At 52.7% G+C, this 25,925-nt stretch overlaps 1 protein-coding gene and 1 long non-coding RNA gene across 3 annotated transcripts; one reads left to right on the forward strand and one right to left on the reverse strand.

The window, feature by feature from the left end:
- Positions 1-1,825: 1,825 nt before the first annotated feature.
- LOC131274350 (uncharacterized) lies at positions 1,826-15,065 on the forward strand. The gene is made up of 2 exons (XR_009181586.1): positions 1,826-1,970; positions 14,797-15,065. It is a non-coding gene; the product is annotated as an uncharacterized lncRNA (long non-coding RNA).
- On the reverse strand, positions 3,599-25,842 carry NUMBL (NUMB like endocytic adaptor protein). 2 transcript variants are annotated; one of them, XM_004458997.5, is made up of 10 exons: positions 24,919-25,842; positions 21,505-21,589; positions 19,672-19,811; positions 18,600-18,674; positions 18,443-18,517; positions 17,333-17,473; positions 10,829-11,018; positions 8,412-8,714; positions 6,235-6,357; positions 3,599-5,289 (listed from the first exon to the last, which is right to left on the reverse strand). In XM_004458997.5, the coding sequence occupies exons 1-10, from the start codon at positions 25,678-25,680 to the stop codon at positions 4,646-4,648; spliced, it is 2,538 nt and encodes an 845-aa protein (XP_004459054.2). In that variant the 5' UTR covers positions 25,681-25,842; the 3' UTR covers positions 3,599-4,645. The 2 variants fall into 2 exon arrangements, with proteins under 2 accessions (XP_004459054.2, XP_004459053.2); XM_004458996.5 differs by having other exon boundaries at positions 8,412-8,717.
- Positions 25,843-25,925: the final 83 nt, after the last annotated feature.

Genomic DNA, 25,925 nt, shown 5'->3' on the forward strand with positions numbered 1-25,925 from the left:
ATACTTAGAATAAACAGATTTATAGTCTTAAAAACTACAATACTGATTATCAGGGGCCAAACTGGTGATAGGGAATGGGAGGTTAATGCTTAATTGGTACAAACTTTCTGCGTAGGGTGATGGAAAAATTTTGGTAATGGAGGGTGGTGGTAGTAGCACAACACCGTGAATGGAATTAACAACACTGAATTGTATATTTGAATGTGGTTACGAACATTTTAGGTTGTATATATGTTACCTGAATAAAAAACTGAAAAACCCAACCGATGGAAATGTGTAACACACAGTGAACCCTAATGTAAAGTATGGGTTACAGTTAGTAGTCTAATCATAATAATATCGTTTCATCAACTGTAACAACAGTACCCCACTAGTGCAAAATGTTAATGATAGGGGGAAAAAAACTGTATTTGAGGGGGATATATGGGAACTCCATACTTTCTGCAGGATTTGTTTGTTATAACCTACAGTCATTCTAAAAAAAAAAAAAAAAGGGGGCAGTTACTCTGAAAATGTTTGTAAACTTAAGAAAAGAACACAGAAAGTAGATCAATAGTTGCCTGAGGCTGGGGTGGGAATCAGGAGTGACTGTAAATGGGCACAAGGGATCTCTTGAGAGTGATGTAAAGGTTCTAAAATTGGATTGTGGTGATGGTTGCCTTAATACTGTAAAATCATCCACAATCATTAAGTCACTTCAAATAGGTACATTTTATGATATATGAATTATTTCTCAATAAACTGTTTAAAAACAAACAGCAGAGGGGATGTAGCTCAAGTGGTTGAACGCCTGCTTCCCACTTAAGAAGTCCCAGGTTAGAGCCCCCTGCCTCCCAAAAAAGACAAAAACAAATGAAAAAACCAACTCTCATGAAAAAAGCCAGCTCTCATTAGGAGGCAGATGTAACTCAGTGTTAAGCACCTGCTTCCCATGTTAGAGGTCTGGGGTTTAATCCCCACTACCTCCTAAAAAAAAAGCAAAACAGGTGGCGGACTAGGCCCAGTGGTTAGGGCGTCCGTCTACTACATGGGAGGTCTGCGGTTCAAACCCGGGGCCTCCTTGACCCGTGTGGAACTGGCCCACGTGCAGTGCTGATGCACGCAGGGGTGTCCCCCGTGTAGGGGTGTCCCCCGCGTAGGGGAGCCCCACGTGCAAGGAGTGCGCCCCGTTAGGAGAGCCGCCCAGCGCTAAAGAAAGTTCAGCCTGCCCAGGAATGGCGCTGCACACACAGAGAGCTGACACAAGATGATGCAACTAAAAGAAACACAGATTCCCGTGCCCCTGACAACAACAGAAGCAGACAAAAAGAACAGCAAATGGACACAAAGAACAGATGGAGGGGGCGGGGGAGGGGAAATAAATAAATAAATCTTTAAAAATATTTATATATATATATAAAAAAAGCAAAACAAAATAGTCTATATATATGTTGAGGAAGTAAAATGAGTCCTCCCCAGGACCGGCGCTGCAGGTCACCTGGGCCTCACTCGCTGCCCAGTCCTGTCGGGGCAATGCCGGGGAACCAAGGTGGGGTGGGATAGGCAGACCCCTTATAGGCAGTGACAGCCCGAGAGGGGTCAGGGCTGGGGTGGCGCAGGCTCAAGCTGAGGGGTGGGGGCTGGGGTGGGGGAAGTAGAGGTAGAGGTCAAGGCCGGAATAGGGTAAGAGCAGAGGCTGGCGGGAGACCAGAGGTGGCGTCTGATCCGGCCTGGGGGGGGCAGGGAGGATGTCCTGGAGGAGGGAGGGACTAAGCCAGAGCCTGAAGGCCAGCCCTCTGGGTGGCGGCGACACGTGTTCTTCCCTCTCTTACCGTTTTCTGCCTCAGCACCGGGGTGGCGGGCCTCTGGGCGGCAGCCACGCTCGGCCCTGCCGGCCGCCCTCGCGGAGAAGCGGCCACTAGGGGGTGCTGCTCCACCGCACGCGCGGGGGGCTCCAGCCGGCCTCCGGCCTCGAGAGGCTGCGGGTGCAGGTGCGGGGTCCGGGCGGCGCTGCTTGCGGGGGTGTCTCCTGTGGAACGTTCCAAAGAGGCCGCGGCCAGAGGGGTGGCGCGGGGCGCTGCGTAGGGCGGTCCCGCCGCGGCGGGGTGGGGGGCCAGGGCTGTCCCCGGTCCTGCCTGGGCCCTTTTCCGACCGGACGGAGCTTGGCAGTGCCGAGAGGAAAGGGCGAGCGCCGCCAGGGGTGCGCTGGGGTGGCGGTGGGCCAGCACCGGAAGTCCCCAGACCGACCTGGGCCGGGGTGGGGGAGCGCCGCGTGGCGTTGTGAGGCCACGAGGTCACGGGGAGGGCCGGCCACTAACTCCACCTTCCCGGGAGCTCTTCTGGAAGGGTCCGAAGCCCGAGGCAAGTGGGGGGCCAGCGGGTAACCGCAGCTTTAAGGCCCCTTGGAGAAAGAAGCACCTTGAGGAGGGGGCCTCCACCCCGCCTCCTCAGGAGGACCCCCTTCCCATCTACATCTAAGGGGACTGTTGTGGGGGGAGCTTTGGGAAAGACTGCCGTAGTCCCAGGGAAGAGTGGTTTTGTGCAAAAATAAGTCTGGGGCAAGGGTCATCTCTACTCCGTCCCTGATTTGCTGTGGCCTCAGTTTCCCCATCTGTCCGATAACTCTGGTCATCTCTGTCCCAGTCCTGGGCCATTTCTGCCCCACCCACTCCCCAGTGGTTTGCAGAGGTGAACAGCTGAGCTCACCTCCACTGGGCCTGGCCGTGAAATGGGACACTGAAGCGACCAAGGCTCACTTCAGGGAGCCCCAGGCTCAGCCCTCCCTCACAGCCTAGTGGGACAGGGAGATCTGCCACCTGAACGTTCAGGTCCACAACGGAGGACACAGGCTGAAGGGTTAGGCCTGGGATGGGGGGCACAGGGACACGTAGGCTGGTGGAGGAAAGGGTCTGCTGACTCAGCCTGAGGGGCAGAAGAGAAGCCTAAACTAAGACGTCTAGGATAGGGCTACCTGCGCCTTGGAAGACGGTTATCTTCTAAGGAGAGGAGGTATTGGAACTGACACCCGAAGGCAGTGTCAGGAAAGGGTCCTCTAGACAGAGGGAATGACATTTGCAAAGGCTGAGAGAGGAAAACCTGGGGCTCATATCCAAGAGGGGCCTTTCCTCACTCTCTGGGGATCCCCCGGTGCCCTGGCAGAGCCTTCCATCGTGAGCCGGAGCCCTACACTGCCACTAGTGGGTTAGTGGACTGTCACAAAAACTCTTCAGGGCAGACCGCAGGCTTGTTCCCTCACAACCTGGTGGTTTAAGGGGGTTGGGGGGTTGGGGGGATGGCAGAAGCTGGGTGTGATGAATCCCAGCTTCCCCATAACCAGGTGTGTCACTTAGAGCGACTCAACTACTCCATCCATCAGATGGGGACATAATATTGGGTGTCACAAAATGAATCACCTCATTTTAAAGAGTGATAAAAATATATTTATGTAATTTATATTTGATAAAGTTTTAAAATATAATTTTATAGACTCCATTAAAGACACCCAAGAAACAACAGAGGGACTTAAATAACACGCTGTTATGTCAGGTGACACTGCGTCATGGAAAATACAGCTGATGAAAAAAGAATCTGGTAGTACAAAAACAGACTATTCCAAACCTGATTACTTAAAATTTTAATATTGAAATAATTAGCAGCAGCTTATAATTTGTTTTCATTCCTTGGTTCAGAATCTGTAAGGAACTGAAACAGGGTGATTCACCTCGGGCACCCTTGAGTACCCACTGCTCAAGCGCTGACTTGGCATTGTCACTGTTACCATTCGCAGGGCGGGCAGAGAGCCCCTTTTCCCTTCCTCCGGTTTGAGTAGATGACTCAGGAGGAAAGGCTCTGGGTCCACACCAGCCCCCCGGAATCACACCCTGCTTTTCCCAAGGGTCACCATTATATTTCTCCTTTATTGGTTGTCCTTGTATAATACAAATCTGCAAGTTTAGATACAAAAAAAATCTGGAAATAAAAGATAGAAAAGTACCCGCCAGGCACCCCTCCCTCCTCATCCCGGACCCCTCCCCAGCGGGCACAGTCGTGAGGTAACTGAGCATCTTCTTCTCCTTCCCCCACCCCTCCTCCTGGGCCCCCAACTTGGCCCCTGCCCCCCATGAGACCTTGGCCCAAGGAAGATGTGGGCCCTGGGGTGGGCAGAGGGTGATGAGGGTGAGCACAGCATTGGCAGTGAAAGCAGCAGATGGGCAGAGGGATGCCCTTGGCTTGTGCTGTGTGGGGCAGAGAGGAGACCAGACTTGGGGCGGGCACTGAGGGGGCCCAGAAGAGCCCCAAAGTGGCATCCCTCTTCCATCCTGCTCAACACTGGAAGGTGGAAGTTCAGTAACAGAAACTGGGAAACGTAGCTTTAACCGAGGGCACTCAGTGGGACTGAGGACATCCCTGTGTCTTGGGTGTGGGGAGAGGGCACTGCCAGGCTAAGTCTGGCGATGAAAGGGGCCAGGCTGGGTCTGTCTCTGAATTCCATCCTGTCACGATCAGGGCATCACGATGTTGATTCCATAGTGGTTGTCAGGGGTGGTAGAAGGAAGAGGTTTGAGGGGATGTTGGGGGCCAGGGAGCAGGACCAGGGCAGGGGTTGTGCCTCCACTCCCAGGTATGGGGCGCCCAGAGATGATGGAGTGGGCAGGGGCAGCTCAGGCTACAGTTCAATCTCAAAAGTCTTCTGCAGGTCACCAGAGAAGGGGTTCGAAGGCTTCTCGACAGCAGGTTTGCCTTCTAATGCCGCCCACTGGGCCTCAAAGGGGTCCAGCTCAGGGGCTGCAGCAGGTGCTGGCTCAGGGGGCCAGGGGGCCCCACTGGGGCGTGGGCGAGCCTGACCCCCAGGGGCACCAGGTGCCGCCGGGGACGGGAAGGCTCCAGCTTTCCCGAGCAGGGTGGCAGGCTGGGGCTGGAGCTGGGCGGCTGAGCAGAAGGCGTTGGCCACCATCTGTGAGGGGGTGATGCCCACCACGGGCACCCGAGGCATGGGCGGGTAGCCCAGGCCTGGGTAGGCGGGCACAAAAGGGGGCTGCATGTGTGCGGGGGGCAGAAACATGGCCACCTGGGCAGGTGTGGACTCGAAGGGCCCCACAGGGGCGGGGAAGGGCTGCAGAGTGGGGGGTATGGTTGGCACAGGGGGCAGGGGGGCCCCTTGCTGCTGCTGCTGCTGCTGCTGCTGCTGCTGGGCTTTGGCCACCTGGGACACTTCCTCTAGCCACCGCTCAGCCTCCGAAGGCGTCCGCTTATGCCCGGGCTGGAAGGCAGCTGCAGGCGGCACAGAAGGCTCGCCCCAGGCAGAAGTCCCTGGAGAGGGGAGAGGGGCAAGTGAGGGGCATGGGCTAAAATGGAAAAGAACCCCAGGCTGGGAACTGGATGACATAGGGGCTCAGGGCACAGACTCTGGAGCCAGACTGCCTGCCTTTAATCCCAGATTTGCCACTTATTAGCTTTACTGACTTTGGGCCAGTGACATAACCACGCTGGACCCACACGATGGTTCTGTGGTGCTAAGGACGTACAGCTCTGAGATTCTGAGGCCCTGAGCTTGAGAAGTCCAAGCAGGAAGGACATTCACCCAGTCCAGCTTCCATTCTGATGAGTTAGCACCAAACCTGCTTTTAAATATTCTGAATATGGCTCAGGGTTCTAAGATCTTGAGAATGTATGGTTTTTGGAGGCTTTTGGGTCTTTCTCTACAGTAGTGAGTAAGGCTCGATGGCTTTTTTTTTTTAAGATTCTAGAGTTCTAAATATACTTTGTTTGAGATTCCAAGGTGCTCTCGTGGTTCTGGGATGAGCCCGCAGTTCTAAGGCAACTTCATGGTACCATGTTTCTCGAGAGCACTTGTCTGAAGCTGGGTTAGTCTAAAACTGCATGGGTGGGTCTAAATCTGTTAGGTTCTAAAGTCCAGGGGTTCTAGAGCCGTAGGTTCCTAAACTTTATGGTTTTAAGACAGGAAGGTTCTTAACTGACTGCATGGTTCTGGGATGATCCTGTAGTTTGGAGATGACCCCTTGGTTCTAAGGTGATCCCTTGGCTCTAAGATGACCCCATGGTTCTAAGGTCATGCCACGGATTTAAGATAATCCATAGGTCTATGATGATCTCATGGTTCTAAGATGATCTTGTGGTTCTAAGCCAGTGGGATTCCAAGATTCTTGGAGCCTGGAGGTAGCCTTGGGGAGAAGGGGAATGCTGGAGAGGCAGGTTTGTGCAGGGTGGCTGCCCCAGCAGAAAGGCTGGGTTTACCTGTGGTGGCCTGCGGTGGCCCTGCTGCTGGTGCCCCAGCACTGGCAAAAGACGAGCTGATCTGTGTGCACAAAGCATTGATGCTGTCACTGTCGCTGGCACTGGGAGGCTCCATCTCGGGCACTGGAAGTCAGGGAGCAGCGAGCGTCAGTGAGCAGCACTGCCTCCTCCCTGCCCACAGGTGCCCTCTCTCGCAGCCTGGGGTCCTTTCCCTCACAAGTGTGAGGGTCAGCGAAGCCACTCTGCAGTAAACTTAGTGGCCATGGCCACAAAAATGATAACTCTGTGCCTATGTGTATGTGACATCTGAATGGAACCACAGCCAAATGAGTGTGTGGCATTTGATGGGTGATAGTGACAGGGGAAGTGGGACCCCAAACCAAGGACCTCAGGATCCATGGGTGGCCACAAACCAGAAGAAATGTTTAAAATGTTTAATATATATTAATTTGAAAATATGTCGAATCAACCAGTCAGAATGGATGCTGGCCACACTGCTGATCGCTGGCTGAGGATTATTAGTTTTGCTTTGGGCAGGTCAACATGGCTCAGCTGGTAACACATATCATGAGGGCAGAGATGCACCTATGCCATTGAGACAGGTGACACTGAGCAGGTATGGTGGCCTCATGAAGTGATGGAATGAGCAGAAACATCATCCAAATAAACAACAGATGGCCACCAAGTATGTCATTTCAGCAAGTAGCCATCCAAGGGGGCACGTGATGCTCGTTGGACGAAACTGCCCTGTAGGAGTCAGCAGGTGTGACAAGGGGGTGCCCACGTTGGAGGTTAAGTGTGTAGTTTCCAGGTCACTGTCTAGGATGACTGTGCATGTCACAACCAAGTGGGCATGTGGCTTCTTAGGGTGTAGCATCTGAGTGTGGCTGGAATCGAGGTGTATCCATCCTGACATATGACCTGTGTGGTACATGTGTGTGTTTAACATCCAGGTGTGTGATTTGTGAGTGTGTATAAACCTGACTGTGTGATTTCTGAGTGAGGCACCTGGGTATGTACTTCTGAAGTGTCTGTGATTTCTAAGTGTATGTGACCCTGGGTATGTGACTTCTAAGTGTGTGTGATATTTGAGTGTGAAACTGAGTGTACTTTCTGTGAGTCTATGACTTCCAAGTGTGTGTGATTTCTGAATGTCTGTGCATGACCCTGGACGTGTTACTTATGAGTGTGTGACACCTGTGTGAGAGTGGGACATCTGTGTGAGTCTGTGGAACTTCTGTTTGGCAAGTCACATCAGAGCAAGCATGCAGCAGGCTGCAAGAGTGTGACACTTCCAAATAAAACCTGGGAGCTACCACCTCTCAGGGAGCGTGTGTCCTAAGAGCCCCAGACATGTGCTTAGCGTCAAACTGCACAGGAGAGTAAAGTGAGTCTGATGCAAATCTGAGGAGGTGTGACAGGCAGGGGATGTTGCAGGACATGGAGTCAGTGAGTGGCACTCTTAACAATTGTTGGTGTCTGCTTAAGTTACCTTTTGGGGCAGTGCAACCTCTGGATACAGATCCACAACCTCCCACACCAATCCTCAGGGCCATAAGGAGCGAGTGTCTCAGATTTGGCAAATGGAAAGGAGAGCTGGCCACCACCTAACTTTATTGGCTGATCCTCCTGCCTGTCTCATTTGGCCAAAAATGTGGCACTGTTTCACCCTTCTGCCCTCCCTTTCCCATGGCAGACATTGCTTTTAGATCATGATACATGCCACTTCTCTCCTTTCCCTTGCCCATGGTAGACAATGCTAATCAAGCATGATGCTTTTTCCCATTGTGCTCTTGGCTTACCTCACCCCTCACCTGGCCAGAGCTCATGGCTCTACTGGCCAAATGCTAGCAGGTGACACAACTCATTGAGTCTCAGTCTCCTCCTGAGCAAAAACATGGCATCTGTGCTGCTTCTCTTCTTTCCTTTGCCCATGGAAGCCTTCCTTGCCTGTAGCAGACACTGCTAATCAATCATAATTTATGTCACCACTGTCCTTTCCCCTGCCCATGGCAGACATTACTAATTGATCATAATGTGCTCCATTTCTCTCTTCTTTGTCCAAGGCAGACAAATGCTCATCAATCACAGTGTGTACCACCTCTCCTTTATCCCATGCCCACAGCAGCAAGTGTTAACTGCTCCTAATGCTCCTTCCCATTAAGCCCAGGCCTCACCTGTGCCCTTCACTTGGAAGTCAGTGCGGCGCTGCAGCGTGGAAGGCAGCTCATTGAGCCGCAGGCTCAGCTGCCGTTTGAAAGGCGAGTTCTTCTGGCTGAGCGCTGGGAATCCACGGAAAGAGCCCTGGCGAACCAGCTGCTCCAGAGGGGCATGGCGCCGAGGAATGGCAGCAGCAGTGGTGCCCGCAGCCACTGGGGTACCTGCCTCGCCTTTCTCTCCAGGGGATGTGGTGGCCGGTGTCGGGGACACATGTCCAGGCTGGGCAGGGCCTGGGGCTGCAGCGGGGGCAGCAGCTGCCTCTGCTGGAGACATGGGGGAAACAGGTGGTTAGACACCTCACCTTGGCACTCGAGGCCTCTCCCACCTGGCCCCCTCAATCATTCCCCAAGGCGTGTCCTGCCCTCAGGACAGGCTAGGCAGCACCTTGAAACTCCTTCCATCCCAAGCAAGCCAAGGCCAGGAGGCCCCTGGGGACTGTGACCCTCTTTCTCTCTCTCTAGCTTTCGGCCCTTGAGTGGTCTTTTCTTTGCCACTCCTTCCATCTCTCCTTCTGAGACTCTCTGACTTGGCTAACACTTATTTGGTGTGTGAACATACCAAGCATTATTCCAAGTGCTTCAAACTCAATCCTCACAACCACCCAATAAGGTGGTTCCATCATTATCCCCATCTTAAAAATAGGGAAACCAAGGGCCAGTGATGTTAAGTGATTCGCCCAAGTCACAATGCTAGGAAGAGGCAGGCTAACTCTGGAGCCCACGCTCCAAACAACGCGCCTAGGCTGGCTCTCCCTCTGTCCTGGTCTCTCCGTCATGCTGTTTTCTTTCACTCTCTCTGCTCCTCTCTGAGGCTCCCTACCCCACACCATCCTGCCCACCTCAAGTACCTCCTCCCTTGTTCTTGACCTAGCTTCGCATACTTCATTTTCTAGGAAGTTTTCCAGATGGTTCCAGCCCCCAAGGCCTGGGCTCCTTGTGAGCAAGGTCCCCCCAACCCTTGCCAATCAGGGCTTCATAAAGGCCGATGGGATGAACTTAGGCTCGGAGGACAGGGGTGCCGCCCACCACTTCTCCCTTCTCCCAGGCAGAGGCGGCCAAGGCCCTTGCCCAGGTCTGGCCTGGTACAGTGAAAACAGCACAGGAAAGGGTGGAACCAGGAAACCACCTCTGTCCCCACCTCAGTGCCTGACCTCAGGAAGTCCCCTCTCCTTTCTGGGCCCCAGTTTCCCTGACTAAAAACCTGGCATAAGCCTCCCTGTGCTACCTCGCCAGGCCTCCTGACAGGCTCAGTGGAGGCAGTGAATGTTAAATGCTTTGTAATCTGACAAAAGCTTAGTAAACAACTTTGTGCCAAGTGCCCTGCTCTGTAAACTCCTACAAAAAATTGGAAAGATTCTTTGTCATAGCACAGTGCCTTGAGACTGTGAATCCAAGACTAAGCAGCAAAATGCATCACTTTGTAAACTCTTCATTTGTTGTGCAAACAAAGTGCTTTGTACAGTGCAACCTTCAGCATATACCGCCTAAGAACAAGGGCATTCTCCTGCAGAACTGCAGATCTCTTTCTCATTCAGGAAATTTAACATGGAAACGTAGACACTGGCCTCAGTGTCCATATTCCAATTTCCCCCAATCATGCCCTTCATGGATGTTCTTTTTTTAAGGAAACCCCCCTCCCAAACAAAAACACTTCAGGAACCTATTCAGGACTGCAAACTGTATTTATTAGTACTTGTCAGGCCTCCTTTATTCTCCTTTAATCTGGACCAGGTCCCAGTGATAAATTCATGTAAATTCTAAAAAAGTGTTTTCCAAACTTTTAAAAACTAAAAACCACAGTAAAAATAAGTAAATAATTCACCTTATGATTAGTGCATATATACATTTATGTTAGAAACAGAGAAGTGGGGGTAGCACCTGCTTCCCATGTATGAGGTCCCACGTTCAATCCCTGTACCCCCTTAAAAAAATAAAAAACACAAACAAAAAAACAACACTGTTGTAGAATTTACAAAGTATTTACCATTTAGAATGTTAAGAGTCTACCAGGCGTTTTTCAAACTTTTTTGAGGGCAACCCAAAGTACGACATACCTTTTACAGTTACCCACTTCACACGCACCCACAGACAAGCACAAATATATATATAAAAGTTCTTTAAACCACATTTATTCTTCCTACGTTTGATGTACTCTGATATGTTTTTTTGTTTTCTATTTCACTCTTGAAAACGCCAGGCAGGACCCAGCACCCTGACTTCAGGATCCACTAAGGGGGCTGGACAGTTTGAACAACCCTGGGGACCGGCCGGCTTGGCCGATAACAAAGCGCGGCGCGCGGGCGGCCGTGGGGTCTGCGGCACAGGCCCCCCGAGCCCGAGCGCGCCCCGCCGCCGCCCGCCCGCGCAGCACCCACCTTTCTTCTTGTCGGCGGCCTCGCGCTCGGCGGGCCGCCCGCCCCCGGACAGGCGGAAGGAGCCCTCGCGCGCGAAGCTGGTGCGGCTGGCGTCGAAGGCCGCCGTGACGCCGCACTCCTTCTCCCGCCGCTGCTTCCGCTCCAGGCACGCGGCGAAGGCGCAGCCCACGGCGTGGCTCAGGCGCTCGCCCTGCGGGGAGGGCCGGGGCGGGCGTCAGGCCCCGCGCGGGGGTCCTCGGGGAGCTCGCTGACCCCCGGAGGAAGGGGCTGACGACTGGTGGCCCGGAGGGCAAGAGCCCGGCGCGGAAGAGCGCAGACTGGGCCTCCAGGGAGGTCATAGACCAGGCGAAAGCCAGCCAGCGCGGAAAAATCGGAACTGTTGTTGGTTAGGGAGTGGAGGTGGGGGGCTGGGAGGAGGCCTGAGGGCATGGGCTGGGGGCTGTCGAGTTCTGGGGGGCAGGTCTGGGTTACAGAGGTGCACGGTGTTGTCAAACCTCACAAAGGAACTGCGTGTGGAGGGCGCGGTATATGAGAACTCTGTACTTGCTGCCTGATTTTGCTAAATCTACGACTGCTCTAAAAAAATTTAAAAACTCAGCAACTGAACACTTAACATTTGGGCACACCATGTATTTCCAGTTCCACAGAAAAAGGCCAAGAAACAAAAATTAATTCTACTTAATGATTTGCATGCTGAAGAGTTTAGGGGAAACTCTTCTGACCTCTGTGACTTTGAAATGCAAAAAATGATAAAGTGAGCAAAAACTGTAATGGGCAGGATCTGGGCGATGGCAGGGGTGGCAATGTGTCCAGGTGATTAGTGTGATTACAGTACAAGTCTTTAAATTTTGCTACATGCTTGAAAACCTTTTATAACAAAATGTTGCGGGGGGGAAAAACAGCCCTTGCTTCTTGGGTGCCGAATTGAGAGACTCCAAGTCCATACAGCCTGAGTTTGATGGGGCTACCCACTTTCCAGCTGTGGGTCCTCAGGAAAATCATTTCGCCTCTCTGTGCTTAGTCTTCCCATCTGTAAAATGAGGATCTTAACCTCACAGGATTGTTATGAGAAAATGGGTGAACTAATAATATGCAAGCACAGGATAACACCGCAGAAATGTCAACATAAATCTATTCAGCCCTGGGCTGAGCCCTGACTTGCATCCTCCCATGGAATCTTCACAACAGTGCCATGAAGTGCGTTCTCTTATGGAACCTTTTCACAGATGAAGAAACTGAGGCTCAGATGGGAAGTAAACGCACCCAGCATCACAAGTGAGTGGCAGAGTTGGGATTCAAATAAGACCTGTCTGACTTATGTTTCATAACTAAGAAGCTCAACTACCTCTTAAAGTTAAACCTGCGGATGAAAATCCTTAGTAAAATACTAGCAAACTGAATCCAGCAGCATGTTAAAGGGGATTATACACCAGGACCAAGTGGGATTTATTCTAGGAATGCAAGGCTGGTTCAACATTTGAAAATCAATCAATATAATATACCCACACTAATAGAATGTGGAGAAAAAAAGACTTCATGATCATGACAATTGTGGAAATAGCATTTGGAAAAATCTGACACCTTTTCATAATAAAAACACTCCATAAACTTAAGAGTGGAAGGAACTTTCCCCAACATGAAACCCACAGCTGACATCAGACTCAATGGTGAAAAACTGAAAGCCTTCCTCTAAGATCAGGAACAAGACAAGGATATCTACTGTTACCACTTCCATACTTTTGTACTAGATGCTTTAGCCAGAGAAATTCAACAAGAAAAAGACATAGGCATCCAAATTAGAAAGGAAAGAGTAAAATTATCCCTATTCAAATAGTACTGGGACAACTGGAAATCCATATGCAAAAAAATGAAGTTGGACCTTTACCTTATACCATATACAAAAATTACTCCAAATAGATCAAGGACCAAAATGTGGGATTTAAAACTATAAAACTCTCAGAAGAAAACACAGGAGTAATCTTCACAACCTTGGATTTGGCAGTGAATGGTTAAATATGATACAAAACAATAAGAAATAAAAATAAATAAATTGGATTTCATGGAATTTTAAAACTTTTGTATATCAAAGGATAATATAAAGAAAGCGAAAAGACAATCCACAGAATGGGAAAAATATTTGCAAATCATATATCTGATCAAAGTCTAGTATCTAGAATATATAAAGAATACTTAACAAAAAGACAACCCAATTAAAAAATGATCAAAAAGCACAGGAAAAAATGCACAAAATCATTAGTCATTAGGGAGAGGCAAATCAAAGCCATAATGAGTTACCACTTTAAACCCACTAGGATGGCTATGGAAAATCACAGGGTTGGTGAAGATGTGGAAAAAGTGGAACCCTTGCACATTGCTAGTGGGAATGTAAAATGGTGTAGCTGCTTCAGACAACAGTTTGGTGGTCCCTCAAGAAGTTAAACAGAATTACCATATAACCCAGCAATTCCACTTCTAGGGTTATACCCAAAAGAACGGAAAACAGATTTTCAAACAAATACTGGTACATTCAAAGCAGCAGCACAGTTCATAATAGTAAAAAGGTGGAAACAATGCAAATGTCTGTCAACAGAAGAACGAACAAAATGTGTTTGTCCAGGGAAGCAGATGTGCCTCAAGCAATTGGGCTCATGCCTACCATATAAGAGGTCCAAGGTTCGATACCCAGGGCCTCCTGATGAAGGCAAGCTGGCCCGTGTGGCAAGTTGGCCCATGCGGAGTGCTACCCTGTACAGAAGTGCTACTCTGTGAAGGAGTGCTGGCCCACGTGGAGAGCTGGTGCTGCAAGATGATGCAACAAAAGGAGACACAGAGGCGAGATAATGGGAAACATGGCAGATAAGGGAGCTGAGGTGGCGCAAGAGAATGATCGCCTCTCTCCCACTCAAGAGGGTCCCAGGATCAGTTCACAGAGCCGCCTAATAAGAATAGAAGCAGACACAGGAGAGCGCACAGGGAATGGACACAGAGAGCAGACAATGGAGGGAGGGGGGAGAAATAAATAAATCTTAAAAAAAAAAAGTGTTTTGTTCATATAATGAAATATTATTCAGCCATAAAAAGAAATGAAGTACTGATAGATGCTACAATGTGGATGAACCTCGAAAATATTATGTGAAGTGAAAGAAGCCAGACACAAAAGGCCAAATATTGTTTGGTTCCATTTCTATGAAATATCCAGGATAGGTAAATCCATAGAGAGAAGAAAGCAGGTGGGTGCTTTCCAGGGCCTGAGGTAGAGGTGAAGGGGATGAAAATGTTTTGGAACAAGACATAGCTCATGGTTTCATAACACTATACTAAATGCCACTGAATTGTACACCTTAAATTTTATGTTAAGTGCATTTCACCTCAAGGAAAAAAAACTAAATTGGGGAATCCTGGGAATTCCACAACTTAACACTTAAAACCTGAAGCTAGAAGTGGGAAGGAATTCACTCCAGGTCACACACACTCTGTACCCAGAGGAGATGGCCCTGCTCCTTTCTAGCTTTGAAATCTCATCCTCAGTTTTCAGATGATAGCAACTGTTCCTATTTATTGAACATTTATTTTGTGACTCTGTACAGAACTTTCTGTGTGATCACAGCAAATGCACTCCTCAACAACCCTGTAAGAAACCACTCTATTATCTTCATTTGACACAGAAGGAAACTGAATCCCAGAGAGAAGTCACTTGTGCCTAAAGTCCCAGAGCCAGGTGGTATGAAATAAAATCTACATTCCTAACCATGTGGCAGCATATTTTCCAAAAATGGCCATAACAAATTTCTGGCCCTGCATGTTCTCCCAGAATCCTGCCACTCCTTCATCAAGAGGTGGAGTCTCCCCTAAACCTGGGAGGGCTTCTGAGTGCCCTGCAGCTAGAGAACAAGGGAAGTATGCTGTATGCTTTTAAAGACTTAATCTGAAATGACAGTACAGCTTCCTCCTGTTTCACTCTCTTTCAGAGGACTGGGTTTGGAGCCCTGGGCCATCAAGAAAGAAGTCCAGCTACCCTGAAGCCACCATGCTGGAAAGACCCTAAGGAAAGGTTCTGAGATTACATGAAGAGAAAGAGATATCCTGCTTATCTCCTGCTGTTATGGCTCTAGACACCATCTGAATGCAATAGCAGGAGAGACCCTGGAACTGGAACCACCTAGCTGAGCCCTTCCCTTATTTCTGATTCATAGAAACTATGAGAAATAATAAATAATTGTAATTTTGAGCCACTTAATTTTGGGAAATTTGTTACACGGCAATAGATAACTGATACAACTACCATGCAAAGCTCAGGAAACAACAGTTGTTATGGGCTATGGGTTTCAGATCCCTCAACAACAGGCCCTGGCAAACATTAATCAATACTGACACTTTAAAATTTATTTGTCACTCCTGGCATCACGTCTGAAATTATGTGTTGGGAAGTGAAGTGGGGGATAATGCCTGGTTTGGGGGACTATCTGGAGTGGAGGTTTCTAGAAAAAGATGAGGAATACTTGAGGGGAGAGTGTTACGGTCTGAGGTAGACAGGTATTGTTTTACTTATCCACCATCAATTCCCCCCTTTATTTTCTTTTTGTTTTTTGTCTTTTCATTTTGTTTTTCCTTTTCTTTTCCCCCTGCTTTTGAGCGAGGAATTGCCCACTCCAATTTCCCTTTAGAGGACTCCTTTTTGACACTGTAATTTTACAAGTCAAAAGAAGACTAAATGGCTTTTTGCAACTACTATACACAATTTTTATGAAGTGTGCATTCTTATCATATACTGCTCCCTCCTCCCCTGGCCAAGGGGAGGACAGTAATGCAAGCTAGACTAATTGATGCCCTCTCATTAGAATTTGAATCCACAGCACTGAGAGGGAAGGCTCATCTCCATAATGCTGCCCTGAAGGAACAGCCCACTGGTGCAGATCCCCAAGAAAAGGCCCTGCTCTTTGCCTTTTCTGATGCTTGATGCTTTCAACTGTCCTTCGATTTTGTGAGATTCCTCATATTCCATTAATCTCATTTTGGGTTTAAGTTAGCCAGGTGGTTTCTGTGGCTGGCAACCAAAGAACACCGGCTGATGCAGAAGGCTGAGATTGTGGCTTCTTATGAGAATTGAGTGGTGTCTGAGATCAGGGTCTGGAGATATATAGACTATATTTTCCAGCATCTCTTGCAGCTAGGTATGTCCATGTACTTAGATTCTGGTCAGTGGGATGTAAGTGGAAGTGCTCTGTGTTTTCTCAAAAGGAGGAGGCATGCCCCTCTTCATGCTTCCTGCCTTCATTCTCTCTGGAATGAAGATGTGAAAGCTGACACGTGCACATCCATCTTGGGTCACAGCATGGAAGCTAAACTCCAGAGAAGCAACAAGACGAAAGGAGCTGTGGTCCCTGGTGAGTGTAGAGGTGCCACACCACTGCTTCACGGATTTCTCTCATGTGAAAGAGAAATAAACTTCTATCTCACTGAAAAGACTGTTATCCAGGGGTTTTCTGCCAGAAGTCTCAAAATCCTAACTGCCACAGTGTGACTCTTCTGAGAAGAAGGTCCATTTGTTGCTTTCATTAGATTATCTGAGGGGACCTTGATTCCCCAAAATATTAAGAACCACAAATAAAATGAATTGAGGGAAACGGACTTTGGCCCAGTGGTTAGGGCGTCCGTCTACCATATGGGAGGTCCGCGGTTCAAACCCCGGGCCTCCTTGACCCGTGTGGAGCTGGCCATGTGCAGCGCTGATGCGCGCAAGGAGTGCCGTGCCACGCAAGGGTGTCCCCCGCGTGGGGGAGCCCCACGCGCAAGGAGTGCGCCTGTGAACGAGAGCCGCCCAGCGTGAAAAGAAAGAGCAGCCTGCCCAGGAATGGCACCGCCCACACTTCCCGTGCCGCTGACGACAACAGAAGCGGACAAAGAAACAAGACGCAGCAAATAGACACCAAGAACAGACAACCAGGGGAGGGGGGGAATTTAAATAAATAAATAAATCTTTAAAAAATAAAAAAAATAAAAAAATAAAAATAAAATAAAATAAAATGAATTGAGGCTGAATGAACAGTGGGCACCCAGGAAGATGTTTTCTAAGAAGGACCTGGGGGATCCTGCTATGGGGTGGGAATTAACTGTAGCTTGACCTGGGTGGGGTCCAAACACAGGCAAAAATTCAAGGCCCTGTGCCCTAACAAGCTGCACTTTACTGTATATATATGTTCCTCAATGAAAAAAAGTTAAAGAAACATGAGAACTACTGATGATGATGACGACAGCAAAGATAACTAATGTTTTCCTGAGTACTTCTTAGGGGCCAGGCACTGTCCTAAGCACTTTGTATTAACCTACTCAGGTCTCAATAATCCTTGAAGTGAGGACCAAAGATTAATAAATGAATTACACCTTCCTCTTCTGGATGAGGAAATGAGCTGGATAGGTGAGTGACCTGCCACAGACATACAGCTGGCCAAGGTGGGGCTGGGGTACCAGGGCATGGGAAGGAGGAGTTGGCCGCTCTGTACTCACAGAGTCCTTGAGAGCCAGGAAACAGTGGCAGATCCAGCGTCGGGTGGTCCCATCACGGCAGATGTAGGAGAATGCCTTGTCCAGGTTGCGGTCGGGAGCACAAAAGGAGACCTTTTCGATGGTCTGGTCAACCAGCAAGTCCTAGGGAAGTGCCGGGGAGGCCAGGAGAGGAATGTGAATGGTCTTTCCTGCACTCAGTCAACATTCCCTTAGCATCTGCTCTATGTCCAGTCCTGAATGGGGTGGGGAGTGGTCACTGAGACAGCCCTGGGCCCTGCCCGCGTGGGGCTTCCATTTCAGTGGGGGAGTCAGACCCCGCAGACACATAGAGAGCCCAGAATCCCAGGCAGGCTGTAAAGGGGGAGGCACAAGACAGAGGGGTCGGGGCGGGGATGGAGAGGCACAAAGGCCTGTGCAAGCAAAGAGGGGATACTTAACCCAACTTGGGGTGGGGGTCAGCCAAAGCTTCCTAGAGGAGGAGTTAACTAGGCAAAAAAGCAGGGAGCAGTATTTCAGCAGAGGGAATGCCTGTGCAAAGGGGATCCTGTTTGTTCATTAACCCAGCTCTCATCATGTGTGCGCCTCCTTGGGCAGTCCCTGGGCTGGGGACAGGGGACTGAATGGTGAGCAAACAGACACCCAGACCCTGGCCCTATGGCACTCCTAGTCAGGCTGGCCAGACTGAGAAATGCATAATTCTACCAGCTAACGCTTGTTGGTCTGAGTACTTACAACGCGCCCGACAGGGTTTCAAACACTTTGAGTACATTTCATTATTTTAAAGGTAGGATTTATTTTTATCCCCATTGTATAGATGAGGCAACTGAGGCATGGAGGTGTTGAATCATGTTCCCTGAGTCACCCAGCTGGTAAGCAGTCAAGGTGGCTGCTGCACAGTCCAAGCTCTCACCTACTCTCCATACCAGCTCCCAAATAACCACAGGAATCATTCTCATTCAGGCCAAGAAGGAGTTGCAGAAGCCCATGGCACAATCCAGAAGGTCCCTGGGGGAGGGGCATCCCAAAGGAGGGTGGGAAACTGTCCTTGGCCCCGTTGTGAGCAGGGTGTGGTGAGGGGCCCACTGTGCCCCACCCCCATGGGCCCCCTACCTTGGTCTTGTCATCCACCACCCGGAGCCCGTCGGCTGACACCCACAGGACAGACTTCACGGACTTGCGGCCCATCTGGGGTGGAGGAGGGGACAGAGGGGACGGGGTGAGGGCTGCCCTGTGGGCTGAGTTTGCCCCTCTGTGGCCCCTCACTCACCGCCTTAAGCTTTTTCACAGCATCTTCACACACGTGCATCCCCCGGGACTCCTCCACCTCCACATGGCCCAGGTACTGGGGAGGGGACAGGAGGACAAGAAATAAGCACAGAGATCCCTAATTCCTAGGGCTCATTCTGAGCACAGTCATGTATGAGCCCATGTACCTTGCACCTCAGCTCTTCATGGTGGGTACCCCATTCTTGGCCCAATAATACTGAAGACAAGACTGAGGCACAGTGCGTAGCCATGGTTTGTGCCCTGCTCACCTCCTCGGCCCTAACACGTGACTGCAGTCCCCCTGTGTGCCAGTGGCCGCATCTCTGTGCCTGAGGACACTCCCCCAGCCCACCTCAGGGCCATGTAAGGCCTCTCTGCCGGCCCCACCCCAGCAAGCAGGAAGAGCCTGGGCGTGTCCCCACTCAACAGCTGATGGGAGTAAGCGCCCAGGAGCCCAGCTCCTTCTCGGGGGCAGGAGGGCTCTGGTGGGCTGCTCTATGCTGTTCCCCAGGGGTCCCCCAGGAATTAGGCCCAGTGGCCCACAGCTGCAGCTGGCTTGGTAACACTCTTTACTGGTGGCCCTCCCTTCCCGCACCTCCCAAATGAACTCCTGGCACTAAGGTCTGCCCTGACGCTCTGACGTCAGCCATGCGCACAGCCCAGAAGAGGCCGAGCTGGGATCTAAACCCAAGTTTGCTGAGTGCCACACTCCACACCCTGAACTCTGCCGTCTTCCTCAGAAAAGTGTAGCAAATGTCGCAAAGGGTCGTGGCTGTAGTAGTCCGGAAAGCGCTTAACAGTCGAGGGCTCTGCAAATGTTACAGAACGGGTAACTGGCGCCCGTCCTGCAGGACATTCCGTGGGCAATATTTTCGTAGTACAAGAATGTCTCGTTTCTAAACCCAACTTCAATGGACTTGGAACATAGGGTCCTGTCTGGCAGGCTCCCCAGTTCTTTGGGAACATGAAGTCCCTTCCTTACAGGATGGAGTCCAGGCAGTCCCGCCTCGCACCCACAAGAGCCTCTCCAGCCCGTGGGGGCGGCGCAGGCGCACAGGGCCCCGCCCACTCACCCGGACCGGGAAGCTGCAGGTGCCCTTGCGCACCGCGTCCTCGTCCGCCTGCCACTGGTGCGGCCGCGAGGCCTCCGGCACGTAGGCGGGCTTCCTCCGCCGCAGGCTCTGGCGTAGCTTGTTCATGGTGCCCGCCCCGTCTGGGGACACAGGGCAGGGGCGCGGGTCAGAAGGCGTGAGGCTCGAGGGGTATGGGACTGGCAGCTACGGTCAGGAGACACGGGGCTATGGGGCTTCACAAGACACGGGGGCAAGGGGTGTGCAGGGCTGGGATAGGGACCAAGGGCCCCGGGTATTAGGGGTTTGGAGGCAGTGGGGGATGTTACTCTAGAGGCATGAGGGTCCAAAGGATCCAGCAAGGTACTGGAAGGCCAGAGGGTTCGAGGGCACAGGGGTCGCGAGGTTAGAAGTTTTAGAGGCACCAGGTCAGGGGACTTGGAAGGACCAGGGGCTGAGGTCAAGTCTCTCTGTGCCTCTGAGAAACAGACGGTCCCTGACAACGGCATCTAGCCCCCGGTGGTGGCCTGGGGCAGTGCGTGCCTGCACCTGTCAGAGGCAGGGCTGCGGGGGTGGGGGGTTGTGTGTGGAGTGATTAGGGGCGGCCGCTAGGATGGTCACCATAAGCGGAGAAGCCACCCTGGCGGTCCCAGGAGGAGGGGAAGGAGTCTTGATGGTGAGGGGACTCCCAGAACGGGAGCACCCACAGCAGATGGGGACGGCTCTGGGCCAGGCACAGAAAAGCGTGCTCCGGGATGGTGACCGGGGGCGTCCACGCCCGAGCAGGCGGCTCTTGTCTGTGACCGTGTGTAGTTCTGAAGTGCGTACAAAAGGATGTGTGTCTGTGAGGCGAACTCTGGCCAAGAGTGTGGTGGCTGTGTGTCCCCGAAGGTTGTGAGAGGGGTGCCTCTGTCCGAGTGCCGCGGTGGTTTCTGGGCGTGTGGATGTCAGTGACTGGGGTCTGCGAGGGTGTGCTGAGGTTTAGGGGCGAAGCTGCTGCCTGCGAGGGCTGTGTCCATGGCTGTGGTCTGTGAAGGGGTGGCTTTGTAGGGGCGTGGCTTGTCTCGATGGCTGTTGCATACGGGGCCACAGGTTCGGGAGAGCTGCCCGAGAGTGCAGGCGGTGGCGGTGAGACCAGGCGTCTGTGGGAGCCTGTGGCCGACATCCTAGGGCAGGTGGGTCCGTGACTGTTGTTCTGCGGGTACGCCTCCATGGAAGGGAGCCTCTGTGACACTGTGTGACCACGGGAGGCTGCTCTCCGTCAGAAATGTGTCCCTAAGTACTATTTGTGAGGGTGTGACTTTGTCTGGAAGAGTGCTGAGTATTATTGGAGAGGCTGTGCCAGCATGCAGGAGCGTAGCTGGGAGAACGGGGGTTCACAGGCGATGTCCATGGGGCTGAGTCTGTGACAGCGTGGGGTTGTGTGTGTCATGAGGCTGGCGGTGTACAGGGGTACCTGCACCTGGTGAAGAGGGACCGTGTCCTCCGAGTGGGCAGGTCTCGGGGTCATCTGGGACTATCTGCCTGTTCATCCCTGTGGCTCATCCTCATGAACGTGTGTGTGTCTATGTGCTGGTGACAGCGAGTATCTACTTACACACATCTCCCTGTGAGCCTGTCCCTGTGTTAACTACCAAGTGTGTGGCTCTGAATGAGCGGGTCATCTGCTAGACTCTGTGTGTGAGCGTCTAGTGTCTGTCCGTCTGCGATGGGGTCATTCTGCACCTGTGGTTAGGGGTGTCCGCTGTGTGAGAAGCCTGGCTGGTGGGGGACAGTTCCTCCAGGCATGCTGGGCAGACCCACCCACCCACCCACTCAGCCTGGCTGGTCACTCACCTGGCTCCGTCCTGGAGGTCTCAGGGTGCCCCGGGGCCCCACAGGGGGCTGGGGGCAGACGCTGCTCAGGCCTCCTGGGTCCACCCTGCCCAAGGGAGGGAGGGAGAGGGTGAGACACTTGCTTGGGGTAGGGCTCAGTCCCCTACCCCACAGGCCCTTTGGACGTCAGCCAAACCCCTCCATCTCAGCCTCCTGGGTGAGAGCCCTGGTTGTCATAGCAGCCGTTACCAGGGAGATCAGCCACCTGGTTCCCAGGGCCCAGGAATGAGTAGGTGTGTTTTTGGGGAGACGGGTGGAGGCTGGGGATGTCCTGGCCTCAGGAGGCCCCCAGTGCTCAAGGGAAGGAGGAGTGGCCTTTCCCTCTAGACACACGTCCAGGGCTGCCCTCATACAGCCACAAAGACGTCAGCTCAGGCCTGCGGTCCCTGGCCTGTTCAATTACACACAGACACAACCAAGGCTACACGCATTAGGCCACAGAGATGGACATGAACAATCACAGCCCACAGAGCTGTCACTACACACAGCTGACCACATGCTCACGTTGACAGACACACATACACACAGTTACGACCCACCCAAGCACCATCACAAGTATCTGGTCACACCAGCTACTTACATTTGGTCACACATTTTCACAGCCATGTGCAAAGAGTTGGGCCCAGGCACATCCGTCAGAGCCTTGCGTGAACGACCATACCCAATGACAGTGAGGTTTCCTCAGGTGCCTGAGGTATCCACGTCACAGGCCCAGGCATAATGCACCCATCACCGGTCACTCATTAGGTTACCTGTCAGCACCCAGGCACACACAGACACAACCACAGCCACACACATTTTCCACACACATCCTCAGCTGCGCATGGACATCTTGTCATGGATGTGCCCAGACAGACTGACATGCCTGGGTCATATGATGACCTGGAGCTGTATACTTGTGCTCAGGCACCCACAGACACAGCGCTGTGTGTGGACTCAACTCCAACCATTCAGGCACACCAGCACACCTCTGGAGTCATGCACTGTTACACAGTCTTAAACACACCAGTTGCAGTTACGCAATTTGGTCACAACGTTAGTCACAGTCTTCTGTGACAACTACACTTATATGGATGGTCACCTATACACAGTCACACAGAGAAGAGAGCCACGGCCATAGCCCTACACATTATAACCACGCGTACACAGTCAAGACGTGGCTCCCAGCTACACGACAGCACTCCCAAGGGCAGCCACACGGACACAGGCTACAGTTAGTGCTTTAGTCCCAGGTCTTCAGAAATGGTCATGTCTGCACCGTCACACAGCCACAGTGGGCACCTTACCCAGACATACCTCACAACTACAATACTGCCACACACTGTCCCACACACAGCATCACAGAGAACCACACAATCTCTCTTCATGAGGACACAAACACGTGGACAAATATGTAGCCACAATCACAGCCCCATGTGGACTGATGCGCAAAATAGCTCACACATAGCCAGGAACGCTCAGTTTCAGTTTCGCATGTCACCAGTTCATAGTCAGGTGTAGGCACAGAAATGCAGTGACCCAGACATGGCATGACAGGAAGGTCTACACACCAGATGCCATCCCGTGTACACAGTCAGGGTTCAGTCACCCCATCATCAAATCACATGGATTCAAACACAAGTAGTCCAGCACATGACACACACACAGACATACCAAAGCCGTGGCACAGCTACGCATGCACACACACACGCATATATAGTTACCCAGGGTCACAGACAGACAGTCACATACAAGAATATAGAAGGCATGGTCACATACACACCCACACTCCACAAACACAGTTACTTGGTACTGCCGCATATACACATATCTAGCTTTTTAAGTCAGCCAGGGTTTCAGACACCAAGTCAAACATATCCAAACTCACACGTATGTGACTAAATATACAGTCACCCAGGCTCACACTTACTGATATAGACAGCCACAGAAATAGCTGGACACACAGAACCACTGTCGTACACACATCCAGACACAGTGTCATCACAGAAACCCAATGTGATTTCATATACAATGGCAGTTGCACAGACGGTGTGTTACGTGGACATGTGATCACATATAAAACCAGTCCTAGACAGAACAACAAATATTAAGTCAATGGGAGTCACAAGGGCAGAGTCAGACACAACTTCACTCACACACACAGTCACAACTCCACACACATCCTCAGCGACAGTCACCACATATGCCCAACCCCATACTCAACACATACACTGTCACATACTGGGTTATGACTACCCAGACGCACAAAAGACACAATTGTAGACACATTCACAACCATGCACATGCTCAGACTAAAAAATGCAGGGTTCATATACACACAGAGTCACATCAATACAGGGATTACACACATACACAACCACACACGGACACACAACACAAGATCTTCATGGTCACCAGCTACAGCCTACAGACAGAGCCACAGTCACACACAAATGTGGGGTCACACTCCCAGCCACCTCCCCAGTGCACGCACCCCCTCCCCCAGGTACCACACACAAAGCCGCCGACACCGCAGGCGTTGCAGACAGGCAGGGCTGCACCCTGGTCCCTGGGGAGCCAGCCCTCAGCCCAGCTGGAGCCTGGGGGGCAGGGGCTGGGACGGGAAGGTGGCACATTGTCCACGGGTGGGGCGCTGTGGGACAGCTGGGCAGCCCCAGGGACAAAGGGGGTGGCCCAGGGGACCTGTGCCCTGGGATGCTTGATCAAGCCTTGGGGGGAAAGGCTGTGCCTGAAATCTCCCTTATCCAGGGAGAGGATAAGGGGCTGGTGGGGGGGGGAGTTCCAAGCACAGGAGGGACCTTGTTTTGAGAGGGGGCTGAGCCCGAGACACCGCCCAAGCATGGGGGGTGGAGGGGGGGCGAGGTTTAGAATGTTTTCCCCAAGAAGCAGAACTATGGCTGCGGCCCCAGGCCTTGGCTTGGTGGGTAAGCCGTGTGAGGGGACCCTATCCCTAAGACCTTTGCCTAGGGGGTTGTTCTGCCTAGAGAACCCCCTCAGGCGGGGAGGTCCAGGGATTGTCCGGAATCCTCTCCGCAAGGCGCTGGTTTGATAGAGGACCCCATCCCCAAGACGGTGGGGTCTTTACTTAGAATCTTTACCTAGGGGGTTTTACCTAGAATCCCTAGTCCCCTGTCCCTGGCCTTTTCGGGAATCTGTGCCTGGGCCCTTAACCCCACACTGCGAGAGGGCCCGTGCCAGAGACTGTCCCCCAAGCTCTGATTTGGTGGGGGTCTGTGCCTGGACCCCCACCCGGGCCCACCCTCCTAAGCCTTGGCACCCTCTCTTCATCCGGGTGTCCCGGCCGCCTCCCACCAACCGCCACATCAGCAGCGGCGCCGCCCCCCACTCCGAGCCCCCCTCTCCCGCCCTTCTCACGCTGGCTGCCGCGCTGCGGGACATCCAGGGCCCGGGCGCCCCCGCCTCCCGCGGCCCCGGCTGGGCCCGGCTGCCCGAACGCTGCTCCTGCTGTGGCGGTCGCGGAAGCTCGGTCTGATGCGGGCCGGACCCCGGGCCGGGGGATGGTGCGGGATGCACGCGCACGAGCCTGCTCCGCTCTCCCGAGGATTCCGTTCCGGGGGCGGGGGAGCGCCACCTCCTGCCGCGGCTCCCCGCCCCGGCCCCGCCCATTGGCCAGCGTCTGCTGTATATGCAGAACAGCCCCGCCCCTAGCCCGCGGGCCACGCCCACGCGCAGACATGGCCCCGCCCATCCCAATGCGGCCACCGCCCCGCCACGCCCACGGGCTGAATATGCATATGAGACCTGCTGAGTCCGGCCCCCAGTCTGTCCCAGCGTGGAGCTCCCTAACCCATCCGTGACCCCTGACCTCCCGTCCCCAGGGTTTCGCGCCCGAAACTGTTGCCTTGGAGGCACCCGCCGCCCCACATGCCCCAGTGTTCCCGCTAACCTCAAGGCTCTCCCAGCCGGGCGGGGGCGGGCAGGAGCCGTGACAAGGCGCTTTCCGCCGGGAGGGGGAGGGGGACGGGCAGCCCCCCGCGGCCGGGTGCGCGAGCGCCTCGGTTCTGCGGCGGGGGCGCGGGGCAGGGACCCGGGCGCGGTTCTGGCTACCGCCGCGTCCCCGCTCTCCCCCAATCCTGTGGGCTTGGCCAAGCAGCTGGCAGGGGCATTAAGGCCCATTAGCAAAGGCGAGGTTGCCGGGAGCCGCGGGGAGGGAGCCCGAGCTGGGAGCGCGAGTGGCGGTGTGTGGTGGGGAGGCCTTCCAGCCCCTACAGCCCTCCGAGCAGGTGGTCAGCGCGTGGGGGGGCGGGGGGAGGCGCCCGGCAACAGATGGCCCGGGCAGGCTGGGGCTCTCAGACGGGAGGGGAGGGGCGCGGCGGGGCGGGGGCGGCCATCTGCACCTGGAGGCTGCCCGCGAGCTCCCC

This window comes from Dasypus novemcinctus, chromosome 18 (genome assembly GCF_030445035.2).
Source record: "Dasypus novemcinctus isolate mDasNov1 chromosome 18, mDasNov1.1.hap2, whole genome shotgun sequence".
Classification (NCBI taxonomy): Eukaryota; Metazoa; Chordata; class Mammalia; order Cingulata; family Dasypodidae; genus Dasypus; species Dasypus novemcinctus.

Excerpts from the sequence above, each read along its gene's own strand:
- NUMBL (XM_004458996.5), bottom strand. The coding sequence starts at position 25,680 with ATGGGCCTTAATGCCCCTGCCAGCTGCTTGGCCAAGCCCACAGGATTG. Across the intron at positions 21,590-24,918 it reads CCCGCAGCGCGGCAGCCAGC|GGTGGACCCAGGAGGCCTGA; the intron begins GTGAGAAGGGCG and ends TCCCTTGGGCAG. Across the intron at positions 17,474-18,442 it reads TGGTGGATGACAAGACCAAG|GACTTGCTGGTTGACCAGAC; the intron begins GTAGGGGGCCCA and ends GCACTTCCCTAG.